The 19520-nt window shown below is 42.0% G+C and overlaps 1 protein-coding gene across 1 annotated transcript in view; it reads left to right on the top strand.

Moving 5' to 3' along the window:
* ctnnd2a (catenin (cadherin-associated protein), delta 2a) overlaps positions 1-19520 on the top strand; it is a gene marked incomplete at both ends in the record, with an annotated part of 886308 nt that overhangs the window by 838449 nt on the left and 28339 nt on the right. Inside the window, one exon of the mRNA XM_084325908.1 lies at positions 13133-13259. Coding sequence (XP_084182034.1) covers positions 13133-13259 — 127 coding nt within the window. The remainder of the gene's footprint in view (positions 1-13132; positions 13260-19520) is intronic.

Here is a 19520-nt window from a genome sequence, read left to right as displayed (position 1 = left end):
GAACAGCCATGGAGAAAATGTCACTGATTCCCGCCGGAACGGGTCAGATGACCCGACAGCTTATATGAGAAATATGAGAAGAATAAACAGTGTAAACTATATAATTACCTCTTAATATAAAAATATGAGGTTTACCACAGGTTTGAGTGACAAAAAAAAAAGTTTATAATTATATTATTATTATTTTTTTGATGGAACTAAGAGCCAGACATTGACGGGCCACATGCGGATCGCGAGCCACGGGTTGGCCACCCCTGCGCTAGACGCTCGCAAAGTGCTGTGACTTTCCACATATATATTCCATATATATGTGGAATCACGTTCTAATAACATTTTCCTGCAGTCATTTTGAAATTTCAGAAACCGTGCCAGATAAAACGGGTACTTTTAGTCATTTGACCCCTTGTCGGCTGTGCTAGTGTTAAGCACCCCCCATAGCCCAAATGGAAGGATGATTTATTTTTTTATATATTTTTTTTTTTTGTATTTTATTTTTTTATTATTTTTTAAACAAACATATAAACAAACATGACAACACACGATAAGATATACAAGCATTAATTGTCAGGGCACATCCAATGAGATCACCTTTTGGTTAGTTGTTTTATATAAGATATACCCATAATACCTGTTATCTAAAAAAAAAAACTACACACATATGCTCAGCTCGAACCCCCCCCTCCCGGACGCGTGTAGCTTTATGCCAAGCAAGCAGTGCAAAAATTTACCGTAGTGGCATGCAGTAATGCGCCTTTCATTTTCCGCCGCCCAGCGCCCAGGTCGCGCGGAAATAGGCTGTCTATTGCCATTCTCTTTGACAAACTCTAACCTTAACCAGCTCCTTAACAACGCCTAAACTTAACCGTTCTAACCTTAACCAACTCCGAAACAATGCCTAACCTTAACCTTAACCTTAACCATGCCTAACCTTAACCATAGAAATTATATTGCCATTCTCTTTGACAAACTCTAACCTTAACCAGCTCCTTAACAGCGCCTAAACTTAACCGTTCTAACCTTAACCAACTCCGAAACAATGCCTAACCTTAACCGGCGAAAGAATACACGTTAAAAAAAAATCACGTTAAAAAATATTTTCGATGGGATTCGAACTCGCCAGCAAACAAGCCATAGGATCCACAGCCATGTGTCCTTGCCAATTGAGCTATTGCTAGATACTGAATAAGGGGCGGTGACTTATATATATTGAGCTCCGCTCGTGTCGCACCAAGGCGGGATCTCATGCGCATGCGCGGGCACCTCGCGCGAGCACGCCGGCGCACGCACGCACCTGAGCGAGCACGCCGCCGCCGGTGCACGCACGGTAGCATTTGTCTGAAAAGAAGGGCGCTTTACCGCACTAGCGTGCGGTGACGAATGCGGAAGCATTTTTGCACTGCTTGCTTGGCATTAACGTACAGGCCTCCCGGACCCCACCTTGAGAAGTACCTCCACTATCCCTCGCACCTAACCAGACACTACCATTATAAGCTAGCTTTTATTCTCTCCACCACTTCTAACCACATTGACATTTTGGATTCATTGAGACCCAGAATTCTTGCTGTAGATATTTCATGGTAAATTACATCGAGATATGTAAGAAACCAAACTTTACGGCACATTTTTTCCGGTTGAAACCAGCGTGATGCGATCAGCTTTTTGGCTACTGTGATACCCGATAAAACCAATCTCTTTAGCTGTGGATTCACTGCAAACTCAAAAACATCATTCAACAGCAATACCGAGGGGTGTACAGGTATATTCCAAGATACGAGTTTTGATATTTGTTGGGTCACATCTTTCCAGAATGCCTTAACTGGTGAGCAGTCCCAATACATGTGCATAAATGTCCCTTCGTCCCCATTTGTACATTGGGTGCATTTGGAATCTTGTTTGAGCCCCATTCGGCACAGTCTTATAGGAGTCAAGTATGTCCTGTGAATATAGTTAAGATTGATTTGTTGATGATCCGGGTTCCTTGATGTAAGTCGGACATTTGCCCAGGCTCCTTGCCAATCAAAGTCATTTTCCAGGTCTGGTATATCCCTCCTCCAGACAGAGTCAAGTTGGAGGGTTTCATACGAGGACGTTAGTAATTGATGATAAAATTCTGAAACAAAACCTCTCGATGTCTCTCTTGAGTAGAAGAATTTGTGGTATCTGTGGTGTTCAATTGGTCTGTCTAATGGAACACCGTGAGACTTCAAACATAGCTCTAACTGTTTGTGAAAAAGCCATGTGGACTTGGTGAGATAAAATTTTTTGCGTATTTCTTTATCACTACAAAAACCCTGTTTGTTAAAAACATCCCCTAATGAGTGTATGCCTTGCTCTTCCCATATAGGGAATCTTATAGGTCGTTTTCCAATTAAGAGAGCATTGTTATTGAATAAGGGAGTATGATTGTGCCATTCTTGTGGGTTAGGATTTTTTTTTTGTGATTCACGCCATATCCGGATCGCATGAGTAATTATGGGGCCAAATTTTCGTTCACAGTGCTTGATTGGTAGTTTAGTGTATGCTATGTCCTTCAGTCTATGTGGGGCTACTATGTTTTCTTCTATTTTTCTCCAAGATGCTAATGCTTGGGAGTCAAACCATGTTGTCAATGGACTTAATGAGTACGCCTTAAAATATAGGAAAAAATCTGGAAATGCCATGCCACCATCTGCTTTATTTCTCTGTGCGGTGGATCTTTTTATACGTGGTGGTTTGTTATTCCAAATAAATTTGTATGTGGAGGAGTGTAATCTTTTCCAGTAACCCTCTGGAGGGGGTAACGGTAGCATTGAACAAAAGAAGTTGATTTTAGGTAGTACATCCATCTTAACTATTGATATCCGTGCTTGTACTGTGTTCTTAAGTTTTGCCCATCTATCAAGGTCGTCTTTGATTTTGTTTTGGATTTTTGTGTAGTTGTGCTTCACCGTTTGTCTTATGGTAGGGAATATTTCCACTCCCAAGCATCTGAAATGTTTTACCATCGGTATCTGTCCTGGGAGGGTTGTATCTTTTTTTGCAGGGGTGTTAAGTGGAAGGAAAGCCGACTTCGGCCAATTTATCTTAAATCCCGATAAATCACCAAAGTCCTCAATCAACTTGAGCAGATGAGGCAATGTGGTGTTGGGGTTTTTCATGAACAATATTACATCGTCCGCATATAAACACATTTTTTGTTGTGTGCCCTTGATTACGATAGGTTCTATGGATTGGGATTGTCTTATATATTGTGCTAAAGGCTCTAATGATAGATTGAACAGTCCGGGACTAAGAGGACAACCCTGTCTGGCAGAGCGTGATACCGGAAATATTTCAGAGATGATTGTGCCTGTTGTAATCATGGCCGATGGGTCTTTGTATAATACTTTAATCATATCGATGAATCCTTTTCCTAACCCCATCCTTTCTAGCACTGCCCACAGATACGACCATTCCAGCCTGTCAAAGGCCTTCATAGCATCCAGGGACAGCATCGCCTTAGGTATGGTGTCCTCCTTGTCGGCATCAAGTACGTGCAGTATACGTCTTATGTTCTCAGTGATCAGGCGGCCTCCTATGAAGCCAGTTTGGTCCGGGTGAACTAAAGACGTCATATGCTTTTGTAATCTGATGGCTAATACCTTAGAGTACAGTTTGATATCTGTTCCGAGGAGGCTTACAGGTCTATAACTACCGCACTCGTTGGGGTCTTTGTCTTTTTTAAGGAGGACTGTTATGAGTGCAATATTGTCAATTTTATGGAAGTTCCCCTCCTTGACTGAGTATAAGATCATATTTAGTAATAAGGGGCCAATTATGTCCCAACAAGAAAGGTACATTTCTGATGGGAAACCGTCTCTTCCTGGAGCCTTACCACTTTTCATTGCGTTTATGGCCTTCTTGAGTTCCTCTAGTGTGATCGGTATTTCTAACTGTTTAGCGTCATCCTCTGAAAGTTTAGGGAGAATAATTTGATTAAGAAATGTGTCCATTTTGTTTTGATCGAAGGTCATTTCTGATTTATATAAGTCGGAGTAGAATACTTTGAATGTATCGTTTATTTTTACAGGATCTGTTACAAGTACTTGTTGTGCTCTAATGGTAGTTATATCTGCAAATGTTGCATTAATTCTTAATCGCATGGCTAATAGGTGGCTGGGTTTGGAACCATGGGAGTACTGCTGTTGTCTTGTGCTGCGTATTTGTATTTCCGATTGTTGTCTGTATATGGCATTGATCTCTATTTTTAGTACGTTAACTTGATTTTCTAGTCGAGTTGAGTTGTTGTATTTCAGAGAATTAAATAACGTTGAGTAAAGCGTTTCCAGCTCATCCAGTTTTGTGCTTTGATTCTTGCGCATTTTGGAGGAAAAGCTATCCGTGAAGTCTTTGATCATTCCCTTTACCGACATCCATATTATTCTGGGGTCTTGCACCGAGTTTGCATTCTCCCGTTGGAATACTATAAGAGCTTCTTTGAGTTGTGTAATGAATTCCTTGTTGTTAAGCAGCAACGAGTTAAATCGCCATCTTGGGGCTCGGGAGGATAGTATACCAAATGTACCTTTAAGGAGTAAATAACAGTGATCTGATAGTGCGTTGGGTATCATTTCCACTTCATAATTATCAAATAGTCTCTGTGATGCAAAGACATAATCTATTCTGGATAGTGTCTTATGTCTCGCAGATCGACAAGAGTACTTTCGGGTCGTGGGATTAAGTAACCGTCATAAGTCCTTTACACCTGTAATCTTTGACCAATCCTTTAATGCCTTCGATGAATTCTTTTGTTCGCTGGAAAAGGCGAGGTAAGATTTGTCTATCCTTGGGTTCCAGATGGCATTAAAATCCGCTCCTATTATAAATGAGTAATCGGGAATGTCTAACATTGCATTGGTTAGTGTAGTGAAGAAATCTTCTTCGTACAAATTTGGGGCGTATACCGCTATCAACGCTATTTTCCTGTTCTTATGTTCAATCTTAGCTATAGTTATCTGACCTTCTACATCAGACCATACTCCCTTTAGTACAATATTCAACTTACGTTTAACGACTATTGCTACACCCCGAGTTCTCGTACCAATAGAGGAGTGACTGATATTATGGTATATGTTGTCCGCTAATTTACCTATGTCTTTCCCTATAATGTGTGTTTCGCTTAGCAGAGCAATGTCCACATGTTCTTTTTTCATCAGTGTGAGCACGCTTTTGCGTTTGAGTTGGTTATTTATTCCCCCGGTGTTCCATATCATTATATTCAAACTAGCCATAGTCTATACATGTTGCATTGTAATTTTTGGTAATGCTTCTAGAGTGCGAGGCAATAATAGATATACATCCCACTAGTGAGGTCCCGTTGAGAGCCGAGCTTAAAAACATACATATATACAAATAAAAATCCCCTACCCTTCCCTCCCACCGAGAGTCGTACAGGATTGTGTTCCATGAACACAACCTTTGCGTATGACTCTCTCCCTTGCACCACCGGATATCCCAGAATGATCCAATTATCCTTAACATTCCTATGTATACCATAGGATCTAACACTCTAAATTCTACCATAAGTAGAATGTCGACTGTGGCTTGGCCACTTACCCGTAAAAAATAAATAAATAAAAATGTAAATGAGATAAACTAAAAATAAAAGACCAAAAATAAGCTTCAATTGTCATGCCCTAATCACTACATTTTATATGAACTTGTAATTTATAGTAATTTATAGTAACCCATGAATAATATGAAGGTATTGAACTGAAGAGAGAGCCTCAATAAATCAGAGAGAGCGGATGAAAAAAAATAAAAAAAAAACAAGTAAAAGGAAGAGAACATTAACTTAGATCTTAAAAGAGCATTGCTATGCTTAAACATCTAAAGTAATAATTGGAGAAGTAGTGAAATTATTTCCCATTAATAAAAAACAGTTTTTAAATACGTATATGCAGCATTTCCCCTGACCGGGGTGGGCGATGATCGTTGTGTAGAGTGATCTTCAGCCGGCCGGCTATGATGGCTCTGTGGTTCTGCATCTAGATAGCTGTTGATTATTCCCCCGAGGGGCTTCTGGTAGAGTGAATGACCACGTATTGCTGATATTCCAGAATGCTCCATATATCAAAGAATGCTTCGATGTTCTAGATTATTCCAATATGTCATTTTTACATTGTCTGAATGTTCCAGTATGTTCTGGAGTGTTCCAATCTTAAATCCAATATGTCCGCAATAATATAAACACGTCGGGGAAAGCATTCAAAAACTCTGAGCACGTAGGTCTCTCTGTCCCAAATCCTCGGTTATTAAAGGTTGTACTATATGGTGACCTTGCATAACTGAGATTTAAAAGGCCATTTATACACTATTCTGCGTTTTGTTCAGACAGGAATTTGGCTGCATCTTCAGGCGAGTTGAGGAGAACCTTTGCTCCTTGTTTGTCGACGACGCGAAGTATTGCAGGGTATATTAGTAGGGGTCTGTATTTCCCCAGGTATAGTTGAGACATCACCGTCTTGAACTTGGCACGCAGTTCCACTACATCACGACAATAATCTTCAAAGCAGTGTATTGGTACCTCCATGTATTTCAGATTGCCTTTCATCCTGCGAGTTTCACGCATAATCATTTCTTTTATTCTGACTTGGCGCAGTATAACTAATATCACTCTGGGCTTAGCGTTATTGCCAATGGAGCGGGGACCCAATCTGAAGCACTGATCCACCTCCGGTATTTTAGGAAGGATTCCTGTTCCCAAGATTTTCTGTAATTCTGTGGCAAACTCTTCAGGGTTTTCACATCTCACTGATTCGTCCAGACCGACAATACGAATATTCAGCTTGCGTTTTTGATATTCCATCTCGAATATTTTGGCTTTCTGTTCTTTATTGATTCGCGTGAGCTCCAACGTTATTTCGCTGAGCTCCGTCTTGATTTCATTGTAGTTCCCCTTCATCTCAGCAGTTAGGTTAACTTTGTTAGCCTCTACTTCATTGTAGATGCGAGTGAAATTGATTTCGTGGGCTTCCACTACTTTCTCCAGAGCCTCGGTGCGTTTATTCTGTGCGTCGGCGTCCGCTCTCAGCGCATCAATTTTGCCTTCAATAGATTCTTTAATAGCATCTACTTTTTGAGTTATTATCTTCTCCGACAGTTGTGATTGGTGGATCATTTCCTTCATTATTGTCTTCCCCATTTCCTCCATTTTCCGGATGATATGTTCGGTATCTGCGGAGGTGTTTGATGGGGATGAACTTGAAGCGGCCTCTGTCAAGTCAATATTTCCTGCTGTCCGCTGTACGAATCCTGGGTCCCGCGGCGGGACCTCTTCGACTGGTTTTGGTTTCGCTGGGTCTTTGTGTGTCTCGATTCTTTTGGTCAATATATTTAGTTGATAGTCTCAGTTGATATATGCGTCAAGTTTTAAACGCATTAATGGTTTAAAAATATGTTTTTAAAACAAAAAAAAAAATAACGGGTGAGCAGCTGTGTCACATGCGACCTACTCCATTCTAACGCTAAACCGGAAGTTATTATTGTATATTTTTTTGCATTCGAGGGGGGGGGGGGTAGTCGACTGGTACGACTATCGGCAAATCGACTATGCCCAAACAAAGTCGACTATACAAATCCTTATATAGGCCTAGTACATTTTGGGCTCTGGTCCCAAAAAAATAAAATATTGTTTTCACCATTTGGTGGTAGGAAAACAAACAAGGACGTGCACACACAGTGCACACCTACTCATAAACACACCACTTAACTCTGCTCCATCTCACTTTGTGTCAAAGTGAATAATAAAGCTCACCGCCTCTGCATGGAGACTCTCCGTAGCGGTAGTCTCAGTTCCCTGCAGGGCCTCGAGCTGCTCTGACAGCAGTGACAGAGTGCGTCGTCTCCATTATCCCTTGATTATCACTCGCTGCCGCTCTGCCTTTCAGAAGCACCCAATTATCTTCTGCTAAATTGAATTCCGTTCTGGCTCACTGACTGTTGTTGACTCTGCTAATCCGCGTTTCTAAAAAAGGGCTTTTTTTGCTGCCATCACAGCTAAGCGAATACAGATACAAAGCCAATGGCTTCGGCAATTAAGCACGCTCTCTCTCTCTCTCTCTCTCTCTCTCTCTCTCTCTCTCTCTCTCTCTTCTCTCTCTTCTCTCTCTCTCTCTCTCTCTCTCTCTCTCTCTCTCTCTCTCTCTCTCTCTCTCTCTCTCTCTCTCTCTCTCTCTCTCTCTCTCTCTCTCTCTCTCTCTCTGTCCAGAGTTTAAATTTTTATTATTAACCGGTTGTTTATTTTCTCTTTGGAAGGGCGGTCATATGCGTTTCATTTGTATTGTTGTTTTGATATGAGGGCACATGTGTGTACCTACAGTATGCATGCATAAATTGGTCCTCATTCTCGAATGCACATACGTGAAAGTTACCAAGGAATTCCTTCATAAACTCGATTTACGGATTTATTCAGCCTTCTCGAATGGCTTCGTATTGTAAATTCGTTGTTGTAATTTTATTTATATAGTATTTTTATATTTTATACCCAGTTTAATCACTTGTGCATTGTAGCTATGTTACTATTGCACTTTACTGTTACGTTTGTACTCTGGTTAGATGCCAAACTTATTTTCGTTGTATTGTACTTGTGCTGTATGATGACAATACATTTGAATCTAATCGAATTGTGATCAGTCGCAAATCACTTCTGCACTACCTGTTGAATACGGGGGTCAGCATAGCAGAGATGCAACGTTGAGCCTCGCTGTTTTGCACACAGCCCTCGCCTTATAAGAAGTGGGTCTCATTCCCGAACATTTTTCAAAGATATATTCTGGAAGACTTATCGTGGAACCACTGAGACATAATCTATGACAAGTACACTCTGAGTCCTGAACGTGCTGGAGATATGTCTTAAGTGGCTGAAACGGTAGCAGAAATGATATGATCTGATATCTGCTTGGGGAATGGCATTCTGTCATAAACTCCAAAGCGCGTTCCCGTTCAGCTCATTTGCATACAAAACACCGCCTCCAGACGCAGCTGTGTGAAATGGAATGGCGGAAGTGCTTTGCGAGCCGCGTGATTACGAACGTCAGTCAGTGCCAATCAGAGAGCGTCTCCGAGAAATGCGGCTAGGTTTCGTAATCACGCTTGCGCCCATCAAAACTAGATTAGATTAATGTATTGGCATCATATACAGCTCGCGGTACACACCTGCCGCAGCGCGCGCGCACACACAGACACACACACACACACACGCGCGCGCAGTACTGTATATGAATGAATGAATGACATATATATAGCCTACGGCGGGCGTAATGAATGAACGCAGTATGGCTTATTATTCCATACTGTTCATTCGTAGGCGCACACAAGACTTGTTATGGAATATTAATGCAGTCTATTTCCACCGATTAGCTTTAGTTCTTATTTATTTATCCACTGTCATTTCAGTGTTGGTGTATAGGCTATATAGTGTATTTCAATATAAGTTTAATTGATTAATGATATATTCGAAGGAATGCAGGTTTATAGCTATCAACCCCCTCCAATGTACAGTAAATGACCAAGTATGGTTTTGTCTGTAGCGTTGACGTGAAGGAATCACTATGAGAACACAGTCTGTCAAGTTATAATAACATTTTAAATTAGTCAATCAATCATGAGATTTGATCGTGGGCTGAGAGCATATTTAAGTGTGCTCCTCAGCACTCTTAGATCTGCTCTCAAATAAGATCTCAGGAAAATTTGAGGACTCCCACTCCCAGCCCTAATATGTCTTAAATAGGCCGAAATCTGGCTAAGAAGAAATATTTTGTCGTAACTTCGTTCGAGAATGAGACCCTGTGTCTGTTTGCAAATCCAGGTGTACGAGAACGTGCTTCCAGTTTAAGAATGAGTGACGTTTTTCATTCATGGGAACCCAGCTGCGATGATTTTGGCCAATTACGGAGACCGTTTCACGCGTTCAGGAATCCGGAGGAGGATTTTAGTAAATTTGTTAGTACAAAAATGTTACCAAGATATTTACAAAAGTACTTATGAACATGTTTGAGAATGAGGACGTGTGTGTGTGTGTGTGTGTGTGTGTGTGTGTGTGTGTGTGTGTGTGTGTGTGTGTGTGTGTGTGTGTGTGTGTGTGTGTGTGTGTGTGTGTGTGTGTGTGTGTGTGTGTGTGTGTGTGTGTGTGTGTGTGTGTGTGTGTGTGTGTGTGTGTGTGTGTGTGTATATTAGGTGAGTTGGTCCTGTGACAAAACAATTACTGGTTCCCTAACAAACAAAGAGTCCATGAAGTGGCTCGTGGTGGGGCAATAAGTCCACCTTGTGTCTGCTGTCTGTGCCTCACAAGCTCCTCCCCCTCTGAACACCAGCAAACACACACATGCCCACTCACTCCCACACATGTATCAATCCAGCGCTTACCCATGTATTTCTCTCAATGAAAAAAAAACGTTTTAGAAGAACAGTGAAGGAAGGATCAAAGAAGGGTTACATTGTCATGAACATGATGTTCATATAGGCCATACTTTCACTGATCACTTTAGTATTGAGGAACTTAGCATTGCGCTGCATCCTCTCACTGGCCTCCAATGATACATGTCCCTTTTCAAAACAGGAAGGTCACAGTATAACCAGACTTGTCTTCATATGTCTTCAAAAGGAAGGGGAGATGGGAAGAAAAGGAACGTAGAGAACCCCCTCATTCCCTGATATCCCTAAGGAATGTAGAGAACCCCCTCATTCTGTCACATCCCTAAGGAACGTAGAGAACCCCCCTAATTCTGTCACATCCCTAAGGAACGTAGAGAACCCCCTAATTCAGTCACATCCCCAAAGAACGTAGAGAACCCCCTCATTCCGTCACATCCCTAAGGAACGTAGAGAACCCCCTCATTCCGTCACATCCCTAAGGAACGTAGAGAACCCCCTCATTCTGTCACATCCCTAAGGAACGTAAAGAACCCCCTCATTCCGTCCCATCCCTAAGGAACGTAGAGAACCCCCTCATTCCGTCACATCCCTAAGGAACGTAGAGAACTCCCTCATTCCGTCACATCCCTAAGGAACGTAGAGAACCCCCTCATTCCGTCACATCCCTAAGGAACGTAGAGAACCCGCTCATCCCCTGACATCCCTAAGGAACGTAGAGAACCCGTTCATCCCCTGACATCCCTAAGGAACGTAGAGAACCCGCTCATCCCCTGACATCCCTAAGGAACGTAGAGAACCCGCTCATCCCCTGACATCCCTTACACATAGTCACTGTCAACAACAACACAATCTCCCCTCTGGGACAATAAAGGCCCTAATCTTTCTTGTCCCAACTATAAACATGTTAATTTCACAGCATAATGTGGTGCGTGTGTTTTATTTGAAGCTTGCAGCAACACCTTTACAAGTATCCTGCTGTGTGTGTGTGTGCGTGTGTGTGTGTGTGTGTGTGTGTGTGTGTGTGTGTGTGTGTGTGTGTGTGTGTGTGTGTGTGTGTGTGTGTGTGTGTGTGCGTGTGTGTGTGTGTGTGTGTCTGTTACTGCGTGCCTTGTGAAGGTTCTTATAAACATCATTGTAAAATGTGTGAGGATATAAAATAGGTGCTAAAAACCCTGTAATTTGCTGACAGTCTCCAGTCGTCTCATTGGACTGCTGCAGTCCATTAGGTTGTTTCATGGGAAAACGGTAAACTTTGATTGTGTATGGTAAATTTGCACCTGTTAGGAGGGAACAACCTACCCCTGCGCAATAAGGTGCTAAAACTAATTTAGATGTTAGCCAGTATACACAAATGAAGGACCTAAAGGGCCACTTCGCCTATTTTCAACCTGAATCCGAAGTCGTTCTGTTGTGAGGAGGACATGTGGTAAATCAGATGTTAAACTTACCAACGTGTCATTTGCATCGAGAGCTCTGCCACATAACACATCTATAAGCACAAAACTGTTTATTTATCTCAGTATCCTTATAACAAAGATATCTATAAAGAAATAGAACAAGAGGATTTGAGCATTTCATAAAAAAATTACAGGTTTTTTATATCTAATATCTACTAATCTACTAATATATCCATTTCTAGATACAGTGTAACAAGCTTGCAGGAAAGACTAAATCTGCATTCTGGCAGCAGCTTTGTTGGTTAGAAATATAAGGTGAATAACATGAGGTGAATAACATAAGGTGAACATAAGATGAATAACATGAGATGAATAACATAAGGTGAACTTAAGGTGAATAGCATGAGGTGAACATAAGGTGAATAACATAAGGTGAACATAAGGTGAATAACATAAGGTGAACATAAGGTGAATAACATGAGGTGAATAACATGAGGTGAATAACATAAGATGAATAACATAAGATGAATAACATAAGATGAATAACATAAGGTGAACATAAGGTGAATAGCATGAGGTGAACATAAGGTGAATAGCATGAGGTGAACATAAGGTGAATAACATGAGGTGAATAACATAAGGTGAACATAAGGTGAATAACATAAGGTGAACATAAGGTGAACATAAGGTGAATAACATAAGGTGAACATAAGGTGAATAACATAAGATGAATAACATAAGATGAATAACATAAGATGAATAACATAAGGTGAACATAAGGTGAATAACATAAGATGAATAACATAAGATGAATAACATAAGATGAATAACATAAGATGAATAACAAGGTGAATAACATAAGATGAATAACATAAGATGAATAACATAAGGTGAATAACATGAGGTGAACATAAGGTGAATAACATGAGGTGAACAATATGAGGTGAATAATATAAGGTGAATAATATAAGGTGTATAATAATATGAGGTGAATAATAATATAAGGTGAATAATATAAGATGAATAACATGATGTGAATAATATAAGGTGAATAATAATATAAGGTGAATAATATAAGGTGAAGAATATGAGGTGAATAATAATATGAGGTGAATAATATGAGGTGAATAATAATATGAGGTGAATAATATAAGGTGAATAATATAAGGTGAATAATATGAGGTGAATAATAATATGAGGTGAATAATAATATAAGGTGAATAATATGAGGTGAATAATAATATAAGGTGAATAATATAAGGTGAATAACACGAGGTGAATAATAATACAAGGTGAATAATATAAGGTGTATCTAACAGTATATATGTTTATGTGTTTTCCAGGATGGCTACTCTCAGTATCACTTCGTGGGTTCTGCCTCTACGATAGAGAGAGACCGACAGAGACCCTACTCTTCTTCACGTACGCCCTCTGTCTCCCCCGTCAGGACCTCCCCCAACAACCGTTCTGGTGAGACGTCCTGCGTGTGTGTGTGTGTGCGTGCATGGGTGTGTGCGTGTGTGTGTGTGCGTGTGTGTGTCAGTAATTTATTAACCACTTTCATAAGAAAAGGCCTCATTTCTGTGCAGTGGTAGAGAAGATAAAACAATGGAAAAGCATGATATTATTACTGTTCTAATGTGACCCGTTCACAATATCCAGTATCAAGACATAGATTACATATTACATGTTCTCATATATCAACACATAGCAGCTGCTGTTTTACAAGTTTCCTCCTACGTGGAGAAACAATGGGCGTTCTAGGTATTATTATTATCAAAGTTATGTTTATTGTCATTTTTCCATTGACATGGAAGCACGAGATACAGCACTCAGGTCTCGGTTATAGTTATTAGATAAACTAGAATAAATACTAAAATAAATAAATACTGATCCTCATGACCAGTGATGGGAATAACGGCGTTATAAGTAACGGCGTTATAAGTAACGCCGTTAGTTTTTTCAGTAACGAGTACGGATTACTCTTCCAATCTTAATAACGCCGTTACCGCTACTGCCAAAAAATGCGGCGCGTTACTATGATTGAACACGATTTCTTTCATCAGACAGATCTCTGCGCCGAGAGGCATACTGTTCCTCCTGGTTAGTGGGCAGTGCGCGATTGGCTGAGGTTGAGTAAAATGTCATGGTAAGCCAATCAGAGGTAGAGGTGGGCGGGTGTCTAAAGCATCCAGAGTCTGACACACAGCGCGACAACACAAGCGACTCAGTCAGCGTGAGACCGCGGGTCCGTGTAGTGTACGTTTTGATAGTTTGTTTGGCGAGCCCAAATAGTCCAAAACGAATCCAACGAACAACACAAGCGAGCAGTCAACGACAGACCGCGGTCCATGAGCGTTTTTTGTTCACTCTTGTTGTGTTGCAGCGCAGGGCACTGCAGTAGTGGCTCTACTGCTGACAGCCTTATCAACATAGTGCTGCACTTCCTGGTTTAATAGCACAGTCTGGTGCTCAGATATATATATATATATATATATATATATATATATATATATATATATATATATATATATATATATATATATATATATATATATATATATATGTCATGCATATCTTAAATGTCATGATTAGATTAGTTTAGATGATTAGATTAGATTCTTATATCTGTATGTTGTGTATGTCATAAATGTCATGAATTGAAAATGGGGGACCCTGATGTAAACAAGACGAAAGTGTTTCTCTGGTCTGCATCCCCTTAACAATTGTATGTATTGAGCTGTACTGTACTGTACCCATTCTGCAATCTGTTAATAAAGTTTTCAATCAATCAATCAATCAATGGCATTTGATTGGAGGCTAGTCTCACTTTGTCCCACAGCAACATTAAAATAGTTTAGATTTGTGTATGTTGTTTATGTAAAAAAATAAACAAAAAATCTTGAAAGTAATGCAATAGTTACTTTCTGAAGTAACTAGTTACTTTTATCATTTGTAACTGAGTAAGTAATTTAGTTACTTTTTGGAAGAAGTAACTAGTAACTGTAACTAGTTACTTTTTAAAATAACTCACCCAACACTGCTCACGACAGACATACAGACTGATTCAATAGAAATCCAGTAAAAACGAATCATTCAATAAAAACTGCGAATTGATTCAATAGAAAACTAAACATTGAAATAAAAACCTAGTCTAATTCAGTAAAAAACTGATTTAATTCAATAAGACTCAGTGCCCCAGTGGCGCACCGCATACTGCGATGCAGACCTACGCGGTCGACTCGGGTTCGCCTCCCGCTCCCGGACGGATTTATCGCATGTCCTCCCCCACATCTTCTCCCGTTCCTCCCTCTCCTCTGTCGGTCCTGTGTCCACGATAAGCTGTAAAAATGCTAAATAAATCTTTAAAAGATTAAAAGAGATAGGTGCCATAAAGTGCTACAGTGCAGTGTGCAGAGGCATGGCAGTGATGTGAGCTGCGATGAACTGTTCAGTAGTCTCACAGCATCCGGGAAGAAGCTATTCCTCAGCCTGCTGGTTCTGCCTGGTGGTTCAGGGCCTCTGTTGCTGTTAGGATCAGAGCTGGCTAGTCATGTGACACACAGCGCTGCACTTAGCCAATTATATTCAGCCTTTAGTCTCTACCGCTCGCTGGCCTATGGGTGTTCATGCTGTGCTGAGCACCATTAACCGTGGCGTCAACACTAGCTAGCTACCTAATTGCCCTTATTCATGGTGCACTTAGCATGATTCTGGTTAGCCTTTAGCACTAGCGCTAGCCGTCCCACGGGACTCTGTGGCGCTCCAAGCGTGATTTGCATCATCCGTTAGCATCGGCGTTCGCAGAGCCCGTGGCTGTCTCTTCTCCACACTGGGCTTAGTGAGCTGATGAGGCAGAAAAGTGCTTTTTCTTTCTGACGGCTTAGGAGAGCCTTCAAGGACCTGGCCTTTTTGTGCGTGTGTGTGTGCGCGCGCGCGCGTGTGTGTGTGTGTGTGTGTGTGTGTGTGTGTGTGTGTGTGTGTGTGTGTGTGTGTGCGTGTGAGAGAGAGAGAGAGTGTGAGAGAGAGAGAGAGTGTGAGAGAGAGAGATGGAGACAAAAGAAGGAAGAGAGGAGGGGACAGGAAGGAGAAGTTAATGCAGGGTGAAAGTAGGGAGGGATGGAGGGAGGGACAGAGGTTTGACTTTGCGAGTGACATTGAAAATGAGGAGCTTTGAGATTATAGCGGAGAGAGAAATTCACACGCTGTTATGGAACTGGGGAAAATTGCTATTTTTCTCCACCTCCCTCCCCCTCTCCTCCTCCCTTTCCTCCCTCCTCTTTTCCATCCCTCTACCTCACTGTCTGCTATACTGTGTGTCGTTCTCTCTCCTCTCTCCTCCTCCCTTTCCTCCCTCCTCTTTTCCATCCCTCTACCTCACTGATGTACTGTGTCTCTCCTCTCCTCTCTCCTCCTCCCTTTCCTCCCTCCTCTTTTCCATCCCTCTACCTCACTGATGTACTGTGTCTCTCCTCTCCTCTCTCCTCCTCCCTTTCCTCCCTCCTCTTTTCCATCCCTCTACCTCACTGCTGTACTGTGTGTCGTTCTCTCTCCTCTCTCCTCCTCCCTTTCCTCCCTCCTCTGTTCCACCCTCTACCTCACTGTCTGCTGTACTGTGTCTCTCCTCTCCTCCTCCCTTTCCTCCCTCCTCTTTTCCATCCCTCTACCTCACTGTCTGCTATACTGTGTGTCGTTCTCTCTCCTCTCTCCTCCTCCCTTTCCTCCCTCCTCTTTTCCACCCTCTACCTCACTGTCTGCTGTACTGTGTCTCTCCTCTCCTCCTCCCTTTCCTCCCTCCTCTTTTCCACCCCTCTACCTCACTGTCTGCTGTACTGTGTCTCTCCTCTCCTCCTCCCTTTCCTCCCTCCTCTTTTCCATCCCTCCACCTCACTGATGTACTGTGTCTCTCCTCTCCTCTCTCCTCCTCCCTTTCCTCCCTCCTCTTTTCCATCCCTCCACCTCACTGATGTACTGTGTCTCTCCTCTCCTCTCTCCTCCTCCCTTTCCTCCCTCCTCTCTTCCATCCCTCTACCTCACTGCTGTACTGTGTGTCTCTCCTCTCCTCTCTCCTCCTCCCTTTCCTCCCTCCTCTCTTCCATCCCTCCACCTCACTGCTGTACTGTGTGTCTCTCCTCTCCTCTCTCCTCCTCCCTTTCCTCCCTCCTCTCTTCCATCCCTCCACCTCACTGCTGTACTGTATGTCTCTCCTCTCCTCTCTCCTCCTCCCTTTCCTCCCTCCTCTCTTCCATCCCTCCACCTCACTGCTGTACTGTATGTCTCTCCTCTCCTCTCCTGTAATCCTTCTAGTCTTCTTCTCACTTCCTCTCCTGATCTCTCACTCACTGTACAGGATTCCCCTCGACACACACACACACACACACACACACACACACACACACACACACACACACACACACACACACACACACACACACACAAAGGCACATGCACACACAGGCACGTGCACACATGCTCAACATTATCTCTTCTCTGCATATGCTCCAAACTGTGTTCCTCAGCTCTTTGAGATGGATCAAAGGGGGGGGGGGGGGGGGGGTAAGGAGGGTGGGAGGGGGGAGAGAGGGGGGGGGGGGAGAAGGGAGGAGAAGAGAGAGAAAGATTAAGAGGGACGAGGGACAAGTAGAGAGGGCAAAAAGATAGAGAGGGATGGAGAGAGAGAAAGAGAGAGAGAGAGGGGAGCGAGAGAGGGAGGGAGAAAGAGACAACAAAAGAGAGAGAGAGAGAGAGAGAGAGAGAGAGAGAGAGAGAGAGAGAGAGAGAGAGAGAGAGAGAGAGAGAGAGAGAGAGAGAGAGAGAGAGAGAGAGAGAGAGAGAGGGAGAGAGAGAGAGAGAGAGAGAGAGAGAGAGAGAGAGAGAGAGAGAGGGAGAGAGAGAGAATAATGATGTGAGGAGAGGCCTGGTGGAGAGTGAAGGAGTTAGCGTGAGGAGAAAGTGATAACAGCGAGGAGTCAAGGTTGATTTATTCTAGAACCGTCGACACCTTTGACGATTGTGGCTTGTCAGAAACGTTATTCTTTCATGTCGAGCACCTGTAGAAATGTGTTATGTCACCGACACTGTCACGGTTGCAAACCATACATGTCAAACATTATATTGAATTTGATGGGCTTTGTGCCGTCTAAGTTGCCCTGGTAACCAGCCTATGACACTCATTATAAGTAACCTTTGGTTGTACAGTGTAATGCATATGAAGACAAGTCCAGCTATACTGTGAGCTTCCTCTTTTTATTTAGATCCCCATTAGCTTTTGCATAGCAGCAGCTATTCCTGGGGTCCAATCATTTACATGGTGATAACACCGAAATATACATTCACACTCATCAGTACAACAATAGTCATGCACATTTAGCATAAAATGCCTACTGATTGCATAGCCAAAGTAATTTGCGATTTATTATAATTTATACTTATAGTACATGCATGAGTCTGGTCACTTTTGAAAGGTAACATTCTGAAGTATTTTTTTTAAGTTAAAATAACTTTGAGTGCTAATGTAATAGAGAAACAGAGGTTTGAACACACTGAAATGAAATATTTGCTCCTTACTTTTGTGTTGACTTGTTGCCAGATGCCTGTTTTTGGGTTCCAGCTTGAGAGGTAGAAGCTGGAAAACATAACGGTTCCATAGCCTGAAGTCGTATAGTCATACAGCACTTGAGTTAAGCAGGATCAGTAAGCTTGGGGAACTGGAATCAGCCGCCATGAGAAGGTAATTTAGAACCCTGACCAGGGCAGTCAGTGGGAGGGTCTAAAGCCAGACTGGAACATCTTATAGAGATGGTGGGACTGGAGGTGGCCATGCAGCTGGAGTTTTTTTTTGTAGTCATGGCAACCATAGCCAGTGGCAACAGCACTGTATCCTGGGGTTATGGGGACAGGTTACTGTGAGGATGACCTCTTTTAACACAAAATCATTAATTTAGCTGTCCAAATATCAGCCTGTTTGATATTCCTTATTTCACAAGAAAAGAGGCCTTGCACTGAATGTTTATGTAGTTCTCCCGTCTTCCAACATGGCTGCCTGTAACATACTGTAGCAACCATGAATGAATGAAAACTTTATTTAACAGATTTCAGAATGGGTACAATACAGTACAGCTCAATACACACAATTGTTAAGGGGATGCAGACCAGAGAAAGACGTTTGTCTTGTTTACATCAGGGTCCCCCATTTTCAATTCATAGTTTATGATTGTGTACATGCCAATGGAAGATAATGGATTCTTAGCTTTTTAATTTTGAGACCTCAAAGAGTCAGGATTGGAAACAATATGTCTGATGAAATAGTTTTAAGTACTGGTTCGCCACAAGGCTGCATTCTCAGCCTGTAACTGAGGGGTTACAAAACCCTGACTGTATTAAAGATTGTGATAGATTAAACCACTGCTAGTTATGTACTTTAATTACTGGCCAGACAGTACATCAAATATAGATGGTGAACACCCACAAGAACACAGCATTGACAAAGAAATAGTATTTGAGGGTATTTTATTATTATTATGCAACATTAGGTTACAGAATGAGAATTAGGGTTGCGCTTGTATGGCGAAGAATATGCGTAAAGTCAGTCAATAGCATGAGTCACTAAGAATAGCAGGAATCCTACGATGGGTCTAAGTTGACACCACCTGTCGTATAGTAGCAACTATATAGGGCAACACTGGTACCGCCTGGAGACAATGGGTTCCCTCCGGGGGTGTAAGGCCTGGA

This window comes from Notolepis coatsorum (assembly GCF_963971535.1).
Source record: "Notolepis coatsorum genome assembly, chromosome: 12".
In the NCBI taxonomy this organism is placed as follows: Eukaryota; Metazoa; Chordata; class Actinopteri; order Aulopiformes; family Paralepididae; genus Notolepis; species Notolepis coatsorum.
The sequence above is the reverse complement of the archived record's forward strand: the minus strand, read 5'-3'. Positions and strand labels throughout refer to the sequence as shown.